Source organism: Nannobrachium achirus (assembly GCF_963921795.1).
Source record: "Nannobrachium achirus genome assembly, chromosome: 13".
NCBI lineage: Eukaryota > Metazoa > Chordata > Actinopteri > Myctophiformes > Myctophidae > Nannobrachium > Nannobrachium achirus.
Genome location: NC_137833.1, coordinates 43,210,663 through 43,235,440, shown reverse-complemented (window position 1 = coordinate 43,235,440; position 24,778 = coordinate 43,210,663). Strand labels below are relative to the sequence as shown.

At 41.3% G+C, this 24,778-nt stretch overlaps 2 protein-coding genes across 2 annotated transcripts in view; one reads left to right on the top strand and one right to left on the bottom strand.

Annotated features, from left to right (window-relative positions):
• Positions 1 to 2,704: 2,704 nt before the first annotated feature.
• mcph1 (microcephalin 1) overlaps positions 2,705 to 24,778 on the bottom strand; it is a gene marked incomplete at its 3' end in the record, with an annotated part of 45,345 nt that continues 23,271 nt past the window's right edge. The window contains exons 15-16 of the mRNA XM_080740746.1: positions 3,135 to 3,372; positions 2,705 to 2,769 (exon numbers count right to left, since the gene is read on the bottom strand). Coding sequence (XP_080596872.1) covers positions 2,705 to 2,769; positions 3,135 to 3,372 — 303 coding nt within the window. The remainder of the gene's footprint in view (positions 2,770 to 3,134; positions 3,373 to 24,778) is intronic.
• angpt2a (angiopoietin 2a) lies at positions 9,043 to 24,315 on the top strand (the record flags this gene model as incomplete). The annotated part of the gene is made up of 9 exons (XM_080739744.1): positions 9,043 to 9,312; positions 14,651 to 14,806; positions 17,805 to 17,926; positions 18,791 to 19,029; positions 19,507 to 19,634; positions 20,007 to 20,108; positions 21,240 to 21,406; positions 22,427 to 22,557; positions 24,155 to 24,315. 9 exons carry the CDS (start codon positions 9,043 to 9,045, stop codon positions 24,313 to 24,315), a joined length of 1,476 nt encoding a protein of 491 aa, XP_080595870.1.

Here is a 24,778-nt window from a genome sequence, read left to right as displayed (position 1 = left end):
GCTCTATATTCCATGAGAAATTGTTGCTAGTTTTCAGTCAGAGATTAACCCGCGTCGCCAGGTTTAGTTAAACAGAAAATAGAATTTCAGTTTGGGATACCAATTTGATAGCCTGTACAATGAATATTGATCTACAAGCAAAGCAACGACCTGAGCTTGTAGATATGTTAAACTAAGTTTGAATTTATTTTTGAAACATTTCACCTATAATGACATGCAGAGAATAGGGATATGAGGTTGATCTGAGTGGTTAATCCGCAGTGTGAACAGCAACTACATACAACTGGTTTGTTTAGTCGTTGACTCGTTGCTAAATCAAAAAGCACATATGTCAGCTTTCAGAAGAAGTTGGAGAAGGTTTTAACCTCAAACAGTTGGGGGGACATTTTGTGACCTGCATGGTAAATGGGTATGGTGCATTAATATAGCGCTTTTATCCAAAGCGCTTTACATAGATTGTGCATTACGGTACATTCACCCATTCACGGACACACATCGGTGGCAGAGGAAACCATGCAAGGCACCAACCTACTCACCGGGAGCAATTAGGGGTTCAGAGTCTTGCCTAAGGACTCTTCGACATTAACTCAGGGGGAGCCCGGATTCGAACTGGGAACCCTTCGTGCTCTAATAACTGTTTCTCTACCCCTGAGCTATGCCGCCCCATAGCTCATATATATTGTGTAAAGTGACTGTCTGGCAATCGGAAGGTCCCCGGTTCGATTCTCCCTGGGCCTGCATAGACTGTAAAGGATCGCCGCGTCTCAAGTCCTTAAATTAGATCCTATTTACTACACTTCTTTCCTATTTCCTTCTATTAGTCCCGCCCACTAACAATAGAACTCCCCTGCAAGGGAGTTGGCCTATCACAATAGGCGATGTAAATGGCATGAACCTGCAGACACCGGAAGTGCTGCGGTTAACGGAAGTTACATCCTGCGTTGCAGTCTTCCGGTGAAATTCTCCCGGCGGAAGTAGCACCGTTTCATGCCGTTTCAGCCTATGGTTGTAACCAGGATTTTCTCTTCGCAGATGAGTAAGCCTGTCTACGCAAGGTTAGACGTCTCCTCTTCTCCATTTCCTCAATGGGAGGGACTAACAATATACAAGCAAGGAAATAGGAAATGCGATTAAGAACTTGAGACGCAGCTATGCAGAGAAGTCCTTTCCACTCCAGGGATCACTACAAATACCATTTTACAACCCTTTATTTCCTAAAGTCTTAAAGACTAAATAATTAGCGTGGCTCAGTTTGTGTATACACAATGATACAGTGTTAAGAATCTTTTTGTAAAATTGTAAATTGTATGTTGTGACAATTAGCAACATTTACAATAGGGAGACAAAGTTGGGTTAGGTTAGGTTTATAAAAATATAAAAGGCTTATACAAAAATACAACATGTGCATTGGAATTGAATCATATGCATTTTGGGCTGGGCAATATGAACAGTATCTAATATCACAATATTTTGATCAAAGACCCCAATATGGATATTTGATATATAATAGGAGATCTACAATTTCACAATGACGGGTTATGAGCTTTTAGATTAGCTATTCTTAACCCATTTAGGCATGGAATTATTGACTGCTTTAACCAGTGAAAAATAGCAGATATACAAGCTCACAGCGTGGCACCGAGTGCCGCGCTGCGAGCTTGTAGATCTGCTATTTTTGAAAAAGTCATGAAAATGTGTGCAAATCTTTGAATATATGTATTTTCAAAGCGAATGGTTGTAACTCAAATTTTGCTTCTGGGTGGTCCCTGGAACTAAATATTTTGAGATGGGGTCCGTGGCCAAATGCATATCATTTTGGGGGTCCTTCACATGAAAAGGTTTGAGAACCACTGACATAGTAGTCTCTCAAGGACAGATTAACTGAGCTCCAGTTAAGTGAAAAGGACCTTTTCTTTGATGATGGCTGGCCAGATTGCTGACATAGAAACATAGGTTTTTCAAAAAATCCTAGAAGGATTCAAAAGACACTTATAGAATCGGGTCAAAATTCTAATTTTCACGATTTTTCTAAAATAGCAGATCTACAAGCTCGCAGCGCGGCACTCGGTGCCGCGCTGTGAGCTTGTATATCTGCTATTTCCATTTTCAGGTGATATCTAGTCATGAGATATTGAAACTTTGCCCAGCCCTGATGCATCCAATTTAAAAATACTTTTCCAACATGTTCCAAAATAATCAACATCACAATCCTATGATTGACAGACTGCACAATTAAAAGTTCTCATGACAGACTTCCTGTTTTGGCTGCAAGTCAGACCCTTCCTTTTAAGTCTCTGGCGGCAAACAAAATATACCGGTACACCCTTTATACTAACTTAATGGTAGTTAAAATGAGGGAAATGACCCCAAATCACTTAGAGACTGAAATGAAAATTTCAATAAGACCAAATACTGAAAGTCATTTCACTCTAAACTACCAGAAACAAGGGTGTCACTGGCTGGCAACAAAACAAGCTAGCAAACAAGTTAGCGGCATCACGTTTGCAGCTGCCTAGGATGGACACAGCCACGGTCGCCAACGGAACAACCCAACAAGATGCACAACATTTCCCATGACATCAGATTATATCATATCTTACTGAATACGAAAACCTGAGAAAAAAAAGAACACATGTACAGTATGTAATACTTCTGAGCAAATTAACCAGTATAAAAGCACATCTTCACAGTTCTAAGTCACATTTTACGGGGATCTTCTCTCCAAGTCGTAGTCATCATAAGGGAGTAGCTTGAGATGGGTGATAGAATCTGAATAAAGAGAAACGGAACATAATGTAAAGTCATATCCATAAATAAATGATCAGATGTTCAATAATGGTATTTTTCCAATAATTAAATGTTACAAACGACACGGAGGGAGATATGATTTAGCCTAGCCCAGCTAGACAATCCACCCATGTTAAAACTAATGCAGTTAGTTAGCTGCATTAGTATATAGTCTGGCCAAGCCAGGCTAGATGTGATTAACCACTTTAATGTTGGGGTCCGTATTTTGGGCATGTCATTATAGATGGAAATGCTTTCATTAAAATCCTTAAAGAAAAAAGATTGGTTATTTTCACTATTCATCTACGAGGAAGTATATAGGGCTCCCAAGATGTTAATACACATACCGAGTAGCCACTGCTCAGAGAGGATCCTGCAACCTTCCGGCCTCTTCCGGTCAAATCCCCCAATGCAGATACCAGCTTTTCGGATGGTTTTGCAGACTGTGCCCCCGCACAGCTCAATGAGCTCCCCCAGACTTTCAGCTGGGGGCTGGGCTTGTGCGGACACAAACATGACCGGCTGGTCTTGGAGCAGGTCCTGTTGGTGCTCCCCAGCAGACAGGTGCTGCTGGAGGCGGCAGATCTGAGAACAGTGACAATCAACACCGTCATGACTTTACCTAACAAAATGTATTAGGAAAACAATGCTCACATCATTATGTCAACCTTTCTTCTTTGTAGCAAGACCCTAAAGCAGGGGTCTTCAACGTTTTCAGGCCAAGGACCCCTTAGCAGAGAGAGAGATGAAGCAGGGACCCCCTCTACATATTGTATAAATGTGTGATGGAGATTCTCATCGATTTCATAGATAGATTCATTAACTTGTTTGACACTTAACCACTTAAAATCATAAATCGTCGATACTTAGTAAACTTGACCTTTCACTATGTACTTGGTCTGCTCTTGTTTGCCTATACACCAAACCGGTCTACAAGCTCTCAACGCCTCACAGCACGAGGCGTTGAGAGCTTGTAGATCTGCTATTTTTGGCTAAATTGTAAATTTAAAATAATTATCCTATCACACAAGGATTTGGCGGCCCCCCCCGCAGTAACTCTGAGCCCCCTGTTGAAGACCCCTTCCCTAAAGATATAAAGGTGGTTAAATACACCTAAGTCATCAGTGCCCACACCCTAGGTGGGGTTGGCGAAAGGGCCTTTCTGTGTGGAGATTTCTGTGATGTTCTCCCCGTGTCTCCTAGGGTAGATACCCTCACAAAAACATGCAGTAATCCTGGTCTCTATAATGCCTCCCCCTGGCCAGCCTGAATGCCTGATGGAGGGGAAAGCATCTGGTTGGAATAACGTGTTCATTCCACGCGCTACGTCCAACCGGGGAAACTCCCCCTGTCAGGTGAAAAGAGGTGGCCAGCTCACTCCATGCACTGAAGGAAGCATGAGCTCAGTTCGGGGCCCTCCCCGGGTTGGCAGAGGGAGAGCAGAGCCCAGGATTACAGCTTAGGCAATTGGCACTGGGTGAAAAAGGGGTTACAAAATCGTGTGATAAAAATTATAGATAAAAAAAGAATACAACTAAGCCTTGTTATCTTGTACATATTTTTGCAATTCTCCTGCTTCTGCATAACTGCATGCCAAGCATACTCAGTCATGTCCCTGGAAGTTCAAAAAAGGTTTAAAAGAAACACAAACAACAGACTATATACAGTACTATAAATGCAGAGCTTGAACTTAAATAGTTTTAGTGCTATGTCATGTTCAAAAAGGGTTTTGAAAGAATCGGATGTTGGAAGCCAGTTTAAGAGAAAAAGAAAAACAAAGTTCATTGTGCATGTCTGACTATGTCACTTCCTGCAGACTTGAAACGCACACAATCTACTGCACGTCTGATTCACCCGAAACACCTGAAGATCTCACTGGAATGACGACAATGCCTTCCTCTTGGGTAATGTGCCTTAAATGTGTTATATTTCCTGTCCCCCCATGTTATAGCTGTCCACTTCCTACAGTGCAGATTTCTATTGATACGACCTTCTACACTGCAGAGGGTAAATGCAATGCCTGGAGTTATGAAATAAGACCTTATTCACATGGAATTGTTATGTTAGTGTAAAATAAATGTGTTCAATACAAATGAAACACTAGAATGTAACATTGGGAAAGGGGTCATTATGTTATAGAAAAGTAAAGAATATTTTGGTATTGTGAATTCTTTAACCATATAAACCCTATTGTTGGTTGTCACAAGGTTCTGTCTCTCTCAACGAAAATAAGATGAAACTAGAACAGCACTCTGTCGAGGTGCCAACTTGCGCTTGTGCGCCAGCAGAGCACGCCATGAGGTGCATCGCCACTGCTGGTCCCTTATTGGCTGTTAATGATGACGTTGCCAGAAATGCTGTTCCCTGATTGGGCTACACTCGGCTACCTACCTACATACGCAGCCGAACACAGTACTTGCACGCTCTGCTGGCGTAAGTAATGAATCGTACCCAAGCTTGTATATCGGCTTTGCTGAATGTTTGTCGATTATGCCCAGAATAGGGATGCTAGGGTTAATCTTTTCAAGTGTTGAATAAGAAGCTAATGAAGTGATTGGAAGGTAACTTTGATGTAAAGCATAAAGGTAGATTCTTTACATTTAGGACAACACTTCTTCCAAAGTGGGTTCACTTCCTGTACAGCACACCTGCTGTCCCATTTCTCCACTTTGAGAGTGAGTTCACTGAGGAGAAATACCACTCTATGAATATCTGCCACCTGCCTTATCACCCTGAAAAGATGTGTGATAATACTGGGAAAAAAAGCAACCCTGCTCCCCATTTCTGCCTTTTTAGTTTTGTTGTATTAATCAGTTTGTATCAGTTAAGCCTAATAGCAAAAGCAAAACTACTAGGTGATACCTAAAGTCTTAATTTGACCACACTGCCTTCATTACCTGAACACACGTCTCCATTCCTTTCCTTACAAGTGTTCTAATGTTTGAATTCTTCTGGCAATTCTAAGTCAAATTAAGCACGTAAATCCAGTTCTTGACCAACTCCTGTCCACCATCAGCTCGCCTTATATGCACCAAAGTCCCCAAGCAAAAGAAAACCCTGTGAATAAGTAACCTACCGAACGTTATAATCCTCATCAAATACGCAATTTAGACCTGTTGTAACCTACACGTTGTTATACCTTTCATCACCTGTCTTTCATTAGTTGTTGCTATGTTTAAAGCAACATCATTTATTTTACTTTTTTTTAATAAGAATTTGAACGTTTTCGGAAAATTAGGTTTTAGCAGGCGTTTTTAGGTGTAAAGGACCTAGCCAGCGTAGAACCATATTTTGTCATACTATTACATACTATTGTCGCCAAAGATTGAGACAGGATGTAGAAACATAGTTACAGTATGACCTGGCACATCCTCTTATATCAAAGGTGGGAAAACTGAGAGAGGAATGTTATTTGGCGACATCCAGGCAGCCTACAAATACTGAATTGCATCAACAAGCTAAACAAACAAACCACAATTTTCCCTCCTACGTGAGCAAAGCATGTATGACTGCTTCACCTTTGTGAGATGGAAATAGCTCTGCGAATCACAGAGGTCGAGATTGATTTATTTTAATGTACAATGATAAGTTCTTAGGAACAACATATGTGACTTTGTTATTGGGTGGATATGCTATTTATTTAATGGGTGGATACTGGATATGCTATTTATTTATATTTTGTAGATTTGGCATCTTATCATGATGACAATGTGGAAGCCTACACTTTCTTTTTTTGTATTTTATTAATGTCTAGATTCCGATTTTTTGGACGAAAAAAAAGAAGAAGATCTTCAACCCCTTGAGCAAGTCAACTGGATGACATCAGAGAGAAGAAGTGACTTTCTCTTCAAGTTCTCACTTGTGGCTTTGTTGCAGTTAAAGGAGTACTTTTTTTCTATTGATTACTCATGCCATAGAGACTTGAGGTCAATAATATTATTTTGTATTTGTCCCATTTCTAAGACAAAAATTAGATTATAGTAAATTTACCCCCATTGATTCCGGATGGGGACCCGAATGCATGGCCCTGGATGGGGACCCAAATGCATGGCCCTGGATGGGGACCCAAATGCATGGCCCTGGATGGGGAAACCATCAGTGTAAGTTTACTATAATCAATGTTTTGTCTTAGGAATGCGACAAAAAACATATTGAACTCAAGTCTCCATGGCGTGAGTAATCAATAGAAAACAAGAATTGACACAGTCAATATATAAGCTGGTCAGATGAAAAAAAAAATGTTTTTTGAAAAAAAAAAAGTTTTGGAAAAAAATGTTTTTTGGAGAAAAAAATGTTTTTTGGAAAAAAAAAGTTTTGAAAAAACTCGGGCGTGCTCAAACAACAGTAATAACTGCGTATTACCTTACTGTACTTTACTGTACTGTATACTGTACCTCACTGTACTGTACTGTACATATTCTGTGTTCTATATCTATGAAGTCTGTGTTCTAGATCTATGAATTTTGTCACTCCCCCCCCCCCCCCGTGTGTGTGTGTGTGTGTGTGTGTGTGTGTGTGTGTGTGTGTGTGTGTGTGTGTGTGTGTGACTTTTACTTATAACTGAGTACATCTACAGTGCAGTATAATTACATTGGATGCATCGCGTTGATTAAAGTGAATGGCTGCTATAGTTTTGCTAGTTTTCATCACCTAATCACCTTCCTTTCATAACCTAATCTCTACGTTTAGAATTGAAAGAAGAAAAATAATGTTAATGTTAGTATGAAGCTAATTATAAAGCTTAAATGGATGATGATGTCAACAATGACTTGTGAAAATCAAAGAATGATAGCCGATCTACAAGCAATCATACAAACATTTTGTACTTTGATGCCAATACTTTTGTACTTTTACTCAAGTATAGACCTCTCTTTTCTTCTGTTTCATTTATCACAAGCAGGCTGGCCACAGGCACCGCCTCAGTGTGAAGGAATGGTGCTCCCTGCTGGACAAAATATGTCATTACAGCAGTACAGATCTGGAGGGCCTGGCCAATGGATCATGAGCTCGGTGACCATGTGACATGGACAGCCAATCGGCAAATAGGTCCCCTGAATGTCTCAGGACAATGTAATCTGTTTAAAGAGCTGGTCCTGCTGACCAGCTAAAAAGTAACCTCGCCTACCAGGCTTTCTGAGAAAAAGCCTGGTGTTCGTTCACAACATGCCGTTTGGTTTCCGCCTAGAGCGCGGAAACCACTAGAAGAAGCGGCGTCGCTTTGATTTGGTTCCCTCCGTTTGTTTCCCCAATCCCTATTAAAATGCTCGAGTGGCCTAGTGTAGTCTTGCCAGTCGCTAAAAGTTGGACTAAAAGATGCATATACCAAGCAAATTTTTCAAAAGCAAAACTACTCCGCATCAAGGAGTTTATTAGGTAGGCCCTAAAAGTATGTCCTTGAGCGCAGGGGAATATTTTGGGTTAAAACTGAATCCGGTTTGATCTTTCCGGCAAATTGTAGTCCTTTGAGGACTACATCGTGACGTTTTGTGGTTTCCGCTCCAGACCGGTTACAAACCCGAAAAGTGAAGTGATCCCAGACTAGCTAAAAAGTCATTTTGGGGGTGAAGTACTCCTTTAAAGCAAGGTTTGTGGAGGGGCTTGAATGGACAACCCCATCACAGACGTTGCTTGAAGTAGACAGCTGCATCCTGAGGAGCGTTTCAGACAGAGAAGAACCAACATGCATTGTGGTGCTTATCCTGTATCTCTCTCAATGACCTGTTTAAGGAGCCTGTTCTCTGAGGCGTTACAAGAGGATACAGGGGAGGGGGGGGGGGGCATGTTTAATTTGTGTATCTGCTCCCATGTGTGCTGGCGTGTGAAGGGGAATCTAGTAGGAGTCTCCACTACACGGTTCCGGGCGGTAATTCACAGGGACTGGCCACAGGGAAAGAGGAGTGGTTACATCTCACACAGCAAGCCAATCAGAGGGGTCAAAAGCAGCTCAAACAAGACGCTGGGGGCTTGATGAAAAAGGGAGCGCATGCAGTCTGGGCCCAGTGACCTGCTGGAATGACACACTACCTCTAGTCGCTGATGACTTCATCCTGAGTGCTACTAAGAGAGAAGCTGTGGAACTTGAAGAGGAGTGTGTGAATATTGTTGGGATAAGAAGTCAAATCAATTCTCCATCAAAACGGTGATCTAATGTGAGAAAAGGATTTCAATTTGAGCCTTTTCTCATTTAAAAAAAAGAAAGAAAAAAGAGGGATTTAAATTTTAGCCTTTTTTCGTTCTTGGTTAAACCTTTTCCATATGAAAATGCTGAATGTGGGCTTACTGGTTCTGAGATTGTGCCTGCTGCTGGGGACAGGATATAAGAGTTCAGCCACCACCGCGGGTAAGAGACAATATCAGATCCAAAACGGAGCATGCAGCTACACCTTCCTGTTGCCTGAGCCAGAAATGTGCCAAACCTACAACAACCTGGTCCAGAAGGATGACCCAGCAGAGTATGAAGAGTCAGTGCAGAGACTGGAGCAACTGGAGAACATCATGGAGAACAACACGCAGTGGCTTCTCAAGGTAAACGCTCCCGTCTCACTTCCTCAACTACAGGAAAATCCTTTAGTAGGCATGCACAGTTAATCGAAGAAATCGATGTTATTATTTAAAATAATAGATTAATAATCTATCCCTATTTTGGACATTGTAGGCTAAAAGTTTCAACAAAACAATTTGTGAAAATAGCCAATTCATAAACTCAGACACGTGTCATGACGCAACAGGTTTTGCGCTTGTAGATTTTCAAAAATGTTGCATGACACTGAGTATAATATAATGCATACCGGTATGTGGTAAATCGGTTTGTCGATATATACATAAAAAGTGTTTACGGTAGGTAAGTGACATGTTTTCGTTAAAACAAGAGTTAAAAGGTTAAAGCACTATGTTCTGACACTAATCATTGATATAGAGAGGGTTTGTTCAGTAACAGAGATCTCACCATCTCTACAGTTCTATAATAAACAGAAAATATGTTTTCAGGTAGGTGACAGAATGTCAGCCAATCAGGAGAGAGTACCCATTTATCAGCTTAATTATTTTAGTGTTCCAGCTCATTTCATAATGCCTTCACTTCTAATTCCACTTGTTTAATCTGTATCATCATGACTGAGTATTCTATCCTGATTGGATAGAATTGGTATCCCAAACAGAAAATGCAATTTCTGTTTAATAAAGAGCTGGAGAGACATATGGAGACTCCCATTACTGAACAGATCTGAGTACTCTCAGAATACAGAGCTATTTAACACTTTACCACCTACCTTTATAACTCAGATGTCCCATTATTACACCCTTCGGAGTGTACAAGGATTTTACTGTGTAGTGTGTGGATGAACAGTGTAAGCCCTATTATAGTGATTTGAAGTTTAGATTTTTTTGTGATTTTATAAAACCTAAATTCAATTATATTGCCAATGCAAATCTTACACTCTTCTACTGTGTTCATGTCAGGCCAGACAGGGAACTGTCAGATGTTTCTTTGAGCTGAGAGGTTTCCATTGCCCAGATGAAGCATCTGTCTATTTGTCAGTAAACCTTAATCACTATTCCTAAATCAATGGAAGTCACGGGTCGCTCTATGACTGGTACGAGTACCAAAGTATTCATCAAATCATCTAAAATCAACAAAGTCTTATCCAAAATAAAAACAGCTTGATAAATTAGATAAATGTATATGTTTGAGTGTTTTTGGCTGCTCTTCCAGTCTTCCTAAAATAAATTAGAAGCATGTCACAGTTGTGTCTGTGGCAACTGAAAAGGACAGATCTTCAAGCTACAAACGTGTCACAGTCAGCTTGAAGATCAGTTCTTGTTGGTGTAGCCCCCATAGTACATACAGCCATAAACCAACCGGGCTCAGCCCTATTGGCACAACGGTTTGTGCATTGGTCTGGCGAGTGGGAGCCCCGGGTTCAATCCCCGTTTCCGCGCATCACTACATTGGCATCACTACATCGCTGTGCGACCGAGTCTAAATGAGGCATTAAGGAGGGACAAAGCCTGGACACAGGTGTCCACATGGGCGATGTGTTCTCTCCTTTGACTGCTGCTGGGCCATTACTTGAATGAAAGCAGTGAAAGCTCTACTACTACCTCTTTAGAGTTTGATTAACTAAACTAGATGAGCATTGACAACAAGACTAGAAAACACTGTCTAGGTTCCGCAGGCGGAACACTTGTTTTCGGTGAAGATGACGGAGGCACGGCATCTCAGGCGACCTTGAGCCATGTGAGACACCGCCAAGCAAGTCATCGTGTCGAGCGCTGCGAAGGTCGCATGATCCGACACGGTTAGATGTTGTGAACCAGGGGACCAGAATAGTAAATCTTCATCCCTCTATAATCTAAAGCAAGGGTCTTCAACAGGGGGTCTGGGGCCCCTTGGGGGTCCTCAGCATTAATACAGGGGGTCCTCAAAATCTTTGAGTGATAGAAACTTTTTTCTCGTCTTATAATAACCACTTGAACCCATAATCTGAGAACTTAAAAATAGCAGATCTACAAGCTCACAACGCCTCGCGCCGCGAGCCGTTGTGAGCTTGTAGATCGGCTATTTCCGGCCAAGAGGTTTAGTGTCGAGGGGAAAAAGAGCAGACCAAGCACAGAGTGAAAGGTCGAGTTCATTAAGTATTGACGGTTCAAGTGGTTAAATATCTGAAATCACAAATTTACATGAATCCAAAATACGCTGATGATTGTGCTGTCAGACAAAACTTCATCTTCAGCTTCATCTCTCTCTCGACCTAGAGGTTCTTGGCCTGAAAACATTGAAGACCCCTGATCTAAAGTAATTTATCATTAACCACTGGGGCCAAACGGAACTGTTGCAGCCAGTAGGCCTGTTAGCTACATTCAGATGGCAAATCTATTTAAGAAAAACTAAATAGCTAAGAGGTTAGAAATGCACTCAGAGAGGTGATACACCCACAAAATATGCTATAAATAAGCAGAGGGCTACATTTTGACCTTGCACTCAGCACAGTTTTGGAAGGAAAATAAATAAAGCTTTAGCTACTCAACTTATATGCAAAGTTTCATCAGGTGGAATTTAAACTGTCCGAGACAGGTGCCAGCAATTGCAAGGCACCTGCTCTGCGGGAGTAATTAATAGTAACATAGTACTTAAGTAAAGGTGCCTTGATCTCCCTTTGGGTATAATCATTCATAGCTATATAGATCCAGGATAATAGTGGTAGAATGATGCCTACATACACTTTGTAGTGTGGATCCGAATTATGTCAAGTATTATGCATAAAACAAAAACAGGGCATATCTGGTTCACAGGTAAGGACATATTGGCATGGTTCTGTGGGAATGCGCATAGCACAACTGACAAGGAATTTGTTGTTTTTGCCAAGAATCTGGCAAAAACTATTTCAAAAGTGAATGCCGTATTTTCTCCTTTATAGAATGAAAGTAGCCAAAATAAATAATAACTATTGGTTCCATTGGAATGCGGGTTATTTTTTCCCCATTTCCTGAAAAGTAATGCTTTTGGCCGTACAAGATTCCTGGCACGACAGCGACGACATAATGTTTGTCGTGACACTAAAACAATGTGTCAAGTGGTCGTCACGCTTTCGTGTGAATGACCAACACAAACAAGCCTTCTTCACAGAAACCTTCGAGCCAGGAGGAGTAAACAACTGATTAGATCACTGGTGGCCATCAATGGAATGTCCTCTTGCCAGCAATTCAGATGACACACACTTCCACCTTTGACGCGCCTCTGTGCGTATCCAAGAATACAAACAAGTTGGAGGTCAGTTTAGGAAGACAAACAAAATTAACACTAATTATTACTGCAGTCATTCATGACCATGGAGAGAAAAGATAAGCTATTTATGTTTGCCTTAGTGACAGATGACAAAACAACTGAACCGAACTAATTATACAAGTTTGCTATAGATCAAAACATTCCACAGACACTTATTCCCACTTGCATAAAGTCAGGCCTTCATAGAGGATGTGACTCGTCCCTCATCACTTCCATCCTGTTTACAAGGTGTAGGACCTGATTGCCACTCAGGAACACAATGCAGGAAATAACTTAATGATTGTCTCACTCTAAATCTGGCAAAACTGCTAGGCAGATGGAGACAAATATTTTCTATCTAGATCATGCTCATTTATTTCAATACTTCTACCCTTTAAATCTAAACTCTCTTTCCCCTCTCATTGTATGTATGTATGTACAGTATGCATGTATGCATGTATGCATGTATGTATGTATGTATGTATGTACGTACGTACGTACAGTATGTAATAGTACTATGTATGTATGTATGTATGTATGTGTATGTGTATGTATATCTATATCTATATATCTATATATATGGTGAGTACAGTATGTAGTATGAGTATACACAGTGATGGGAAAAATAGACTACTACTTTTCCTCTTTTGACCCTTGTGACAAACAACCACATGCAAATTAACTTCCTGTCTCAATTTTTAGACGCTTCAACATTACTAAGTAAACACTTTTAAAAAGTCTGGGTTGCCATGGGATAATTCTGTCCACTTCCGCCTCTCATGAGAATTCTAGGTTTGACACAAGAGGAATGGGGGCACTACAGCAACAAGACGTCTGTTTTAGAAAAGGCCTAAACTGAGGAATAAAGCACAAGAACAGAAAACATTTCTTTAAACGCTGACTGGTGTTTCAAAAGTAGCTCACATAAAAGAATAAATACAGTATCAGACCAACCACAGAGAAGTTCTTGACCTTGTCCCGCAATAACGTGTGATTACAGTTCCTTGGTGTCGCATTTCATATCCACTGGCTACAAAGCACGGGTAAAGAGCCATATCTGTCACCAACCACCCAATTTGGCAAATACCTCTCTATGCTTGACAGTTATTCATGGTTTCCCCTAGGCATGTGTGTTCGTTCATGCACCATCAGAAGCACTGAGGGCCACCAAGAGAAACTCTGTTATTAACATAAGATGGATTGTCGTAAACGGGTAAAGTGCATAGTTATGCTTTGACAACAAAACAAAAAAAATCGTATCTTGAACTACCATTTTCAATTGAAAATATTTAAAGTATCTGAAAAATAGTATTAGGAAAAGTAAGGAATTGATTGATTGGGATCAGGACTTGATGCTCGAAACAATGCTGCAAGCAGCAGTTCCGGTATTGCGAGTAGCCAAGCACTCGAAAAAGGCACGCTCCTCGACAACGCTGCACGCAACAATACCGGGAACTATATTGTTTTTCCCACTATGGTTGGGGAGCAAGTAGAGTTTGTTTTTGTTACCTGTGCTGGCAGGCGCGATGCCAGCACAGCTTTGAGGCTTGCAAACTGCTAGGCGAGCGAGTAGCGGCGGCCAACAGCCGATGGGCACGCTATATAAACAAGTTCCATACAGTGGTGGAAAAAGTACTCAATTCTTTTACTCAGGTAAAAGTCTCAATACTGCAATGTAGAAATACTACTAGTATTGGTATCAAAATATACTTCAAGTACCAAAAGTAGCAAGTACTTAGTCGATGACAATTGTTACGGGTCACAAGTAAATATCCAATTTTTTTGGTTTCCTACATGAAAAAATTAAAATAAGGTCACAAAGAGCTTCTTCAGGCAACTGAAAACAAAATTTAGAAATAGCAGATCCACAAGCTCCCGGCCGGCGCGAAGCAGCAAACATCTCATTTCCCTGCAATAGACAGGCGCATTAATCTGTGTTACTGTACTGTACTGTATGTAAAGCAGGGCATTCATGATGAAGCAAGTGTCAACTGTTCAGCACAGTTTTCCTGTAAAAGATAAAAAGAATAGAAGGCTAAAAATAATTGAAATTCTTGTAAAAGGCTGACTCATACTAACTCCTCTTCATCCAAACTGCAGCTGGAGAACTACATACAAGACAGCATGAGGCAGGAGATGGTCCAGATCCAGCAGAATGCTGTGCACAACCATACAGCTGCAATGATCCAAATAGGAACTAACCTGCTGAGTCAAACTGCAGAGCAAACACGGAAACTAACCAACGTGGAGGCACAGGTAAGAATATAGTATGACTAGGGATGGGACCATATGAAAATTACGATATTATCGTGATAATCAAAATATCCCTAACATCCATTATCCTGGGGAGGAACATTTGCCAAAAAACTTCACATCTACTAGCTCACAATCCGTCGTTGTGAGCTTGTAGATCGGCTATTTTTGGGCAAAGACATTATTTGGTAGAGAGTGGAAAAAAAGACTATCAAATACGTTATTTCCAGGTCCATTTGACCAATTATAGAGGGTTTCAATGGTACAGGATATGCAGCTCTGCAAATAAAAAGGTGAATTGATCCCATACCCAGTGCATGAATTTCACGATCAATTTAAATCTCCAAGATACGATTATTGTGAGTGTTTATTACGATAAACGTTAATAATCATCGTCCCATCCCTAAGTAAGACAGTCATGACGTCTCATGTGACTCTGAATCATACCTACACAGAGTGCAACAGCAACACAAAAATCCACGCAACAAAATCATCCACTGTTTAGATGTGTAATATTAAGATATGCGTCAAATGCTGGAAATGCAATTACCCACACATTGTGAGAAAGCAATAGTTGGTTCTGAATTAATGTATTTGTTCATATGAGGGACAACACTAAATTAATTGCGTGGCCCTCTCCATAAAATACTGAAGCTTCATCCTAGGTGTAGAACATGAAATCAGAACACACACACGCACGCACGCACGCACGCACGCACGCACGCACCTCCTGTGCCAGTTGTTTTGGCTTCACAACGTCACTGACCTTATGTGAGCCAACTGCACAGCATTTCCTGTTATTAGCACAATTGTATTCCCACAGAAGGGGTCTATCAGTTTGTCACAATCACACATCCGTCTGTTCAAAGGCATCAACAGCTCTGTCAGAGACACGTAGCGTAGGATTCATGTAAACAACATATGCTTTTTGCTGAGTTCAGTTCCTCCAAACTGGGAAATCAGAGACAAGGTCCTCGACCCAGCAGTGAGGTTCATTCAATACATCTGTCCACGACAAAACATGTGCACTGCAAAGTCCCGAGTGTTCATTTCACTCCGAGTCTACAAATGGACCCCGTAATCAGGGGCGTCACAAGGGGTAGGAAAGTGGGACTGAGTTACTAGGGCCCAAGGTGGTGGAGGGGCCTTAATTATTTTATACTTTAGCTATTGAAAAATAGCAGATATACAAGCTCACAGCGCGGCACCGAGTGCCGCGCTGCGAGCTTGTAGATCTGCTATTTTTGAAACGTCGTGAAAATGTGTGCAAATCTTTGAATATATGTATTTTTTAAGCGAACATTTGTAACTAAAATTTTGCTTCTGGGGGGGTCCCTGGAACTCAATATTTTGAGATGGGGTTCCGTGGTCAAATACATACTATTTTGGGGGTCCTTCACATGAAAAGGTTTGAGCTCCACTGACATAGAAACATAGGTTTTTCAAAAAATGAAAAAGATTTTCATGATTTTTCAAAAATAGCAGATCTACAAGCTCGCAGCGCGGCACTCGGTGCCGCGCTGTGAGCTTGTATATCTGCTATTTTTCAATAGTTAAAGCACAGGGGCCCTGCAGTGAATCCTTGTACCCAGGGCCCAGAATTTTGTGCAACACCCCTGCCCGTAATAAAGGGTACATTTGGTTCCATTGCTAAACTCTGTGATTCACAAATGGATAAATGAACACTGAGCATTTTACTGTGCACAGTGCCTCTGAACCTACCCCTGCCCACTTTCCAATGTACACTTTATGCTTTATTGGAATTTGATTGTTCTGCTTTTTCCTGTCATGAAAACAGATTTTGTTTTTCCAACTAGCCATGGACTATGCTCATTGTAGGTCTTTCGACTGTGATGGAAACTACAAACAGAGCTTGGGTCATAGTTGGTTGAACTCGCTCGCCAATGGAACAACAACTATTCATCCAATTCAAGAAAACAATCTTTAGAATGGATTAGGCCATTAGTGTTGTGGTGGGACGCCGAGAGACGCACCTTGAGAACACAGTCCGTGCTATCATGGAAGATACTTGTGGACACTCCAAGACTTGCAAACAGTATTGATGAAGAGTTTAGCTCATTTCTAAAAAACGCAAAAACCAGACAGCTTAATTGCGACCGAAGGTCGCAGTTTACTATGAGAAACTTCACAGCTTGTTTGCGTCCGTCCGTGTAGACGTGTACACATTTTTACGGTCTATCGGTTTGCCGCTCTGACATCATGCTCTGATGTCACTGTGATGTCAAGGGAACCACTCTACCAGAATGGGTTCGCCGCTCTGACTTCACTGTGATGTCACACTAACAGAATCCCTTTTATGCCCATAATATGGAGTTCCCTGATGTCATCAATATTAATGATGCCCTGTTAGAGAGATCCCTGTGATGCCAGGGGGAACAAATCCCTTTTATGCCCATTATGGAGATAGGGAGATCCCTATGATGCCAGAGGAACAAATCCCTTTTATAGCCATATATGGAGATCCCTGATGTCCACATCCCTGATGTTCACATCAATGTGGCGCGACCCGCTTGTCGCCCTGATGCGTCTTACTAGTATGACTGTTAACATTTTGCATATTGTGAACTGTAGTCGTGCCGAACCTGGTAAATTGCAGTGAACCATGGTATTATTTGTATAACATAATATGCACAAGAAAATGGGAAATGTCAGAAGCAATTATAATATATGTATGATAACAAAGTGAAATATATATTTTTTTCTATCCAGAAGAGATCAGGCTTTCATTTTTTTCATACTATGGTTGTTAAGTTTAGCTTAAGGGCATGTGCTGTTCTTGTGGGAAACCCAACTCCAACCCCTAAATATCTCGAGTTCTTCTTTAGGCTTCTGCCAAGTATTTGACTTGATAGTAAAAAATGTTTACCCTTTAAATGGCTCTCAGCAATTAAAAAAAGAAAATCACTGTGATCTGAGAAGTTCCCTGTGAGAAATAGCCTTGCCGACGAATGTTTCTCAAAACTGCTCCTTTTATCTCTAGGTAATAACTCATACTACAAGACTTGAGCGCCAGCTTCTTGAGAACTCCTTGTCAACAAACAAGCTGGAAAAACAACTGATTGTCCAAACAAATGAAATAAGTAAGCTGAATGACAAGAACAGGTAAGGGCATCTTCAAATGCTTTTTTTAAGCCCCTGGTATATGTTTCAGCTATGTCTAAATACACCGGTAAAAATGTAAAGTAATTGACAAAGATTAAACCAATTCGGAGGATCATAATGATGATTCTGTTCAGTTTACAGTAAACTTTTAGAAAAAAGGAAACCAGCACTCAGCAGATCTGATGCTGGGGGGGGGGGGGGGGGGGGGAACCCTACATTAAACAAGAGAAGAGTTTCTTCTAATCGAGTGCTGGTTTCCTCTTTTTTTTCTAAAAGTTCATTGTTGCTTGAAACGTGCACCCGAGACTTAAAGGATCTTTGAACAATACGCTGATGAGTGCTCCTCTTTCCCTTTCTTCAGTTTACACTACAGTAAGTGGCTAATAGGGATGGGACGATACGCGATATTATTGTTTATCGCGATAAAAAACACTCACGATAATCGCATTGTGGAGACTTAATTTATCGTGATATCGTCCTCCGTCATGCGCTGGGATCAATTCACCTTTTATTTGCCAAGCTGCATATCCGGTACCACTTAAACCCTCTAGAATTGGTAAAAGGTACTTATAATATACGTACTTGATACAGATTTTTTTTCTTCACAATCTATCAAATGTCTTTGCCAAAAAATAGCCGATCTACAAGCTCACAACGCGTCGCAAAGCGACGCGTTGTGAGCTTGTAGATCTGCTATTCTTTGGCAAATGTTCCGCCTCAGGATAATGTATTTTGATTATCGCGATAATATCCTAAATCGCGATTTCTTTGGTCACAATAATCGCGATGTGACATTTTCATATCGTCCCATCCCTAGTGGCTAAGCCAGTCGTTGAACTTTGTTGTTTCCTCGTTTCTCATCAGCTTCCTGGAGAAGAGGGTAGGGGAGATGGAGGAGCAGAGACAGACAGAGCTGAAGACACTGCGAGAGGAGAAGGAGCAGCTCCAGGGCCTCATCCAGAGGCAGACAGCCATCATAGGGCAACTGGAGGAGCAGCTACTGCGGGTCTCCTCCAACAACACTGTCATGCATCGCCAGCAGCAGGAGCTGCTGGACACTGTCAACAGCCTCATCAACAAAATGTCTGCCCCCTCGCCTGGAGGTATAGGCCTGTCACAACTATTACATAATAATCGTCTAATCGCAGTTATTTGACATAATCGCAATTATTTGACATGATCGCAATTATTTTGTCATGTTCGCCATAATCGTTTCCAAGCTGAAAATGTATCATATATCTTCAAGCCTTTTCGAAAATAGTGGAAATGGCAGATCTACAACACGTCCCATGCGTGTTGTGAGCTTGTAGATCGGCTATTTCCACTAACAATGTTCTGACATGACTTTATAGATACTGTGTACGGCTTTGCGTGATTTTAGGGCAAACATGCAATACAAACAAGCTGCACTGATTTGTGTGTGTGTGTGTGTGTGTGTGTGCGTGCGTGCGTGCGTGCGTGCGTGCGTGCGTGCGTGCGTGCGTGCGTGCGTGCGTGCGTGCGTGCGTGTGTTGTTGGGCTGGGACTAATAACAAATATGCACATGTAGTGTTCAGTTATATGAATTGCTTGCTTTGCAGAAAACAAACCATCCATGATGCAGGACACACCGACAACATTCATGGACTGTGCTGCTGTCTTCAAGTCCGGCAACACCGAGAGTGGAGTCTATGCACTCACTCTACCCAACACTACACAGGAAATTAAGGTGACCACGGTTTACAGAACATAATAACTTCCATGAAGACAACTATTAATAAGAAATCAGTTAAAAGGGGACAAAGAGAGGAGCTGTACTAATGGCACACACAAAAAAATACGACTGCAACGAAAGAAATCATTCCTTAAGTCTGGTTCAATTAAAATGTCCTCCTCAGCCTTTGGTTAATGTGGTGGATGCTTGAGCTTGAAGAGTGATCTCCTTAGATACTTTTCAGTGATTAAAACTTGGAACTCAAGCCCTTTACGGTTGCGGGACATCTGTTTAAGACAAACAAAACTGAGACTGCACTGCCAAATGTTAAATGACCATGCATTCATTAAGTCAATAACTGGAGAGGCCTGTATCTGTTTCGTAAAGGCTTTCTGTGATATGGAGACAGAGGGCGGTGGATGGACAATACTACAGAAGAGGTTTGACGGACGTGTTGACTTTCACCGTACGTGGAAAGAATACAAAATGGTAAGCCGTCAAGATGAAATTCCTTCCCAAGTAAAAAATACCGCCTAGCTTGTGTTACTATTCTGATATACTGTATGATTCAGAGGCTATTTCTATTATTTGCCATTCAGTGAAACTTTTTATATGGCCTCTTTGTTTAGAGACAATCACATAACGTTGGTGTCGGGCAGAAACCTCTTATCTCTAATATATCCACTATATTTTATTTTCTAAACTTCTTTAACTTATTTTTTGTAAATTAAAGCACTACTTCTTCATACTAGGTGTCCCTCAAAAGTAGCTAAAATAACCCATCAAGGTCATACCGAGTCGTATTGCGGAATTTGCGACATGTGTAGAAGCTTGTAGATCTGCTATTTTGGAATTTGAAATTTTGAATCCTGCAAATTAACAGTTTTGGACATTAGGTTTCCATCTGGCAGCAAGGATAACAACGGAAAGAGACGCATTCATTATAACAAAAATGGCATACAAGCCAAATAGATTAGAACCAGGCACGTGCACACATAGACATCAAAGAGGGCCTGAGCCCCTGTCCTTTTACCCGTCTGTAAAAAGAGCCCTCTCCAGACCTCTTCTTCTTTCGTGTATCATCGTCCTTGATGATTGGTTGACAACATTTTATTTCACAAGATTTCTTGTTACTTAGGGGAGGCCATGGGACTGCCGAGCCGAGGGCACTTTTTACAGACGGGTACAAGACCATGAATGCCGTTTTCACTATGGTGGAAGAAATGCAAATTCCATGCCATACCTGAAGGCAGCATTTAAAGAGAATTGCCTTGTCCAAACTCTCCTGAACTTGAATGCAGCATCTTATGTTGAAAGAATTGCCCTCTCTGTGCAGAAATCCATGCTTTACGCCACATCTCCATCTCCATCGCATGATTATGCTTAGTTTAGTGTGGTATCAAGTACCAAAAATAGACGACCTCCAAGCTCACAGCGCGTTGCAGCGCGACCAAAAGGTCCTTTTAGAAATATCAGCCCCTGCTTCTCCAACATTCTCTGCATGTCCCTGATTAGAACACTGACAGTCCATTTGATTGATGGCGACTGCTATAGAATTCCACTGCGACTGCTGTGGGTTCCATTAAACTTTAATGACATTTGTTTTGTGCTCTCTTATAGGGGTTTGGAGAACCTTCAGGTGAACACTGGTTAGGAAATGAATTTACCTCCAAATTGACAAATCAACAACCATACAGACTGAGAATCCAGCTTCTGGACTGGGAAGGAAACTCTGGATTCTCACAATATGAACATTTCTTTCTCGACAGTGAAGCACAACATTACAGGTAGGTTGCATCAATGAACTGAAACATTTGTTTTTGCACGTCATAACTGCACCAATGAGATTCATGCAAAAGAGTAAGGCGACTGTAATGTCTTGAAAAGGTTATCTCTAAAATTAGGAAATCAAAAAGGTAAAGATCTGTGGAAATCTGGTGACCAAAGAATCTGCAGCTCCGATTGCCCAAATGTGTCTATACATATGTCAGATACCAAATTATGCAAAAACACATACGTATCTTAATCATAGCGCAGATCAAGCTGTGAGGAGTTTGTTTGTTTAACCAAAAGATGATCGGTGTAATTAAGAAGAAGAGAACAGGTGCGCTTCCTCTGATTGCTGCCACTGATTTTTGGGCAGTGTGTGCTCAGCTCTCGGTACAACTGATCTCAAGGATCCACAGGAGTGGAAAAAGCAGCACACCAAAATGAAGATGCAAGACAGGCTCATGCAGTGTTCGATTTGAATCTGAACGCTGACGCATTTCGGCACGAAGCCTTCTTCCTGATGATCGGTGTGATGTTTGCAAACAATGTTGCAGATAAAAAAACTGTTTCTAATAGACTAGATGCTTTGCAAAAAGTAATGAACTAGTATAGTTTTAATTAAAAGTCCTAAATCAATGTTTTGGAAGTTTGGGAAATATTTTTTTTAAAAAGTCACAGATAACAGTTCTCTGACATCCATGTGAGGCATTGGGCCATAGACCCCCATTTGGCTCTGAAAAAGGTCTAGCTACAGCTAGCGGCTAGACTCTTTCAGAGCATCCGTTCTGCTAGTACGGCGAGCTCTACTGTATATTCTGTCATTGTATGACGAAAATCTTTGCATAGAAAAAAGGGACACCGTCGCCATGGTTAAAGCACACCAACCCTAGCGTACCTATTCTGGGGTGCATCGAGCTTTGTAGATCTGCTATTTTCGGTATACTATACGCCGGTATATGACTAATGTGTTTAAAGGTTGTCTTTTGAGGAACACAGATCATTGACTTCCACCTCCATTCTCCCTTTTCATCCTACAGGATACACCTTAAAGGCTACAGTGGAACAGCAGGCAAAATAAGCAGCCTTGGGCAGCCAGGAAGTGATTTCAGCACCAAGGATGCAGACAATGACAAATGTGTTTGCAAATGTTCACAGCTGACATCAGGAGGTAAGAGCCAGACTCACTTCATTGTCACTTAGATGCCCTGGCTAGGTACTGTACATAGTACATGCGAAAAACGTATGCTCACAATCGACCCTGAATACTTTCAGGTAATTTGAATGTTCACACCAATCTGGGTGTAACTGTAAGGTGCTCAATGCACCAGGAAAGGGACAAAACAAAAATCTCAAGTCCCAATGCGAGGTTGGCACTTCCCCAAGAAGTACGTCCAAGGGGCTCCTGCATTTCTGTTGTTGGGTCAAAGAGTACAATTAGCTCAAGAGTTAATCACTGATCAGCTCATTGGGGAATTCAGCCTCTGCAATGTCTGACATTAATAGCCTGGGAACAAAGTCTAAACCCCTCTCTTTTAGAGCTTTATAGAGGTTCTCCTCTCCATGCCTCTGTGAGTAACTATGCTGCCAGACACTGGATCCTTCTGCAACTGGGTCAATGTCGGCTTGAAAACGTTTTCATGAGGGGTCTCTCTCAGAAGAGTGAAGAGTCTGTCCGTTATCCGTTCATGGAACCCTATCCCTACAGTAATCTGACTGTTATTTTAACTCTGAAAAAACAATTGACCCGTAACGCGCTGTTTCCACATCGTTTTGTGTGATGTCCGTAATTACATAAATATACTACGCAATATTCACTCTAGCGCTCCTAAGGAAATGCATTTATTTTAATCAGCGGCAAACATTTTTGTATGCACAGCACACTGCTAGTAAATCACCACCCACTTGTGATTACGCTGAAACCGTGGTCAAATTTGGAGTCATACATCATAGATACGTCATAGGCTAAGGCTTTATGGCTGATGTTACATGCTGGTGGTCACATGAAGCCCAAGATCCACATTGGAGAATTGCCGTTTCTAAGTGGATCCTGATCGATCAACATAATGCCTTTGTTAGACTTTAACCACATGAAACCTAGCATCCCTATTCTGAGCATGCAGGCGAACATCTTGAAAAATAGATGAACATATGGCAAAAACAGGCAAACATTTAGCAAAAATATGAGATCTACAAGTAATGCCTTGTGAACTTGTAGAGTAGCTATTTTCGCTGTTGGCGTACAATGAAGGTGCACTCATAGTTATGATTTGTAGAACATTTAGTCAACATGAACAATGATTTAACCCTGTTCTGTACACATGTTGAGGACTTTAGGGGTGGATATTGGCAAGAATCTTGCAATACGTATCACGATACTTGGGTAACGATGCAATAGTATCATGATATATTGCGAATCTTTGCGATACGATACTATTGCGATATATCAGCTTTAAAAGCTGCTCTAATGTTGTCTTCGTCGTTTGCAGCCATTTGAGAGACCTCACTCACTGAACCGTGGGAAGGGGAAGTAGCTACTATAGTACAGCGACATCTAGAGGCAGCGGAGTGTCAGGACCGGACTTCTACCATTGGTTCCTATGCATGGGAACAGATTTTATTTTCCTCAAAGTATCGCGATACTACGGCCTGAAGTATCGATACAGTATTGGCAAATAAACTATCGCGATGTATTGCCATATCGATTATATTGCCCACCCCTTATACATGTGAGAAGATCTAACTCTTTTGTTGCTTTCTGTCCATAGGATGGTGGTTTGACGCCTGTGGGCCATCCAATTTGAATGGAATGTATTTCCAACAAGGCCAGAACTCAAATCGCTTCAATGGAATCAAATGGTACTACTGGAAAGGCTCTGGCTACTCACTGAAGTCCACCACAATGATGATCAGACCCGCAGACTTCTAAGCGTCCTCAACTGTCCCCCTCGTGTACACGGAGCGAAGAGAAGGCGTGCCATCACAGGCAGTAGCAGACACAACAACAAAAATGATGCTGCCTGCCAAGACAATCAAATCCTAGAAAAACAATATTCCTAAAAAGAAAAAAAGGTTCACGTGGAAAGGAACTCGAACAATTGTGAGACTTATTGTTTTCTGTTTTGAGCCAGATGGCGAGTTAAACAATGGATGAACTTGCGAAAACATACCACACAGGTTGGTAATGTGGATATCAATAGAAAACTGGAAGTGTAGCACCTATAGTGTGTAATAACAAGTTATAGTAGTAACCACAGGGAGATCATCAGTGGAAGAGCTTCTGTAATCAGTGTTCCTGGTAATAATATTTGCCTACCACACTGAAAGTAAAGGGACTATGGTACAACTTGCAATAATAGTGCACTTAGGCCATAAAAAGCAATGGATTGGCT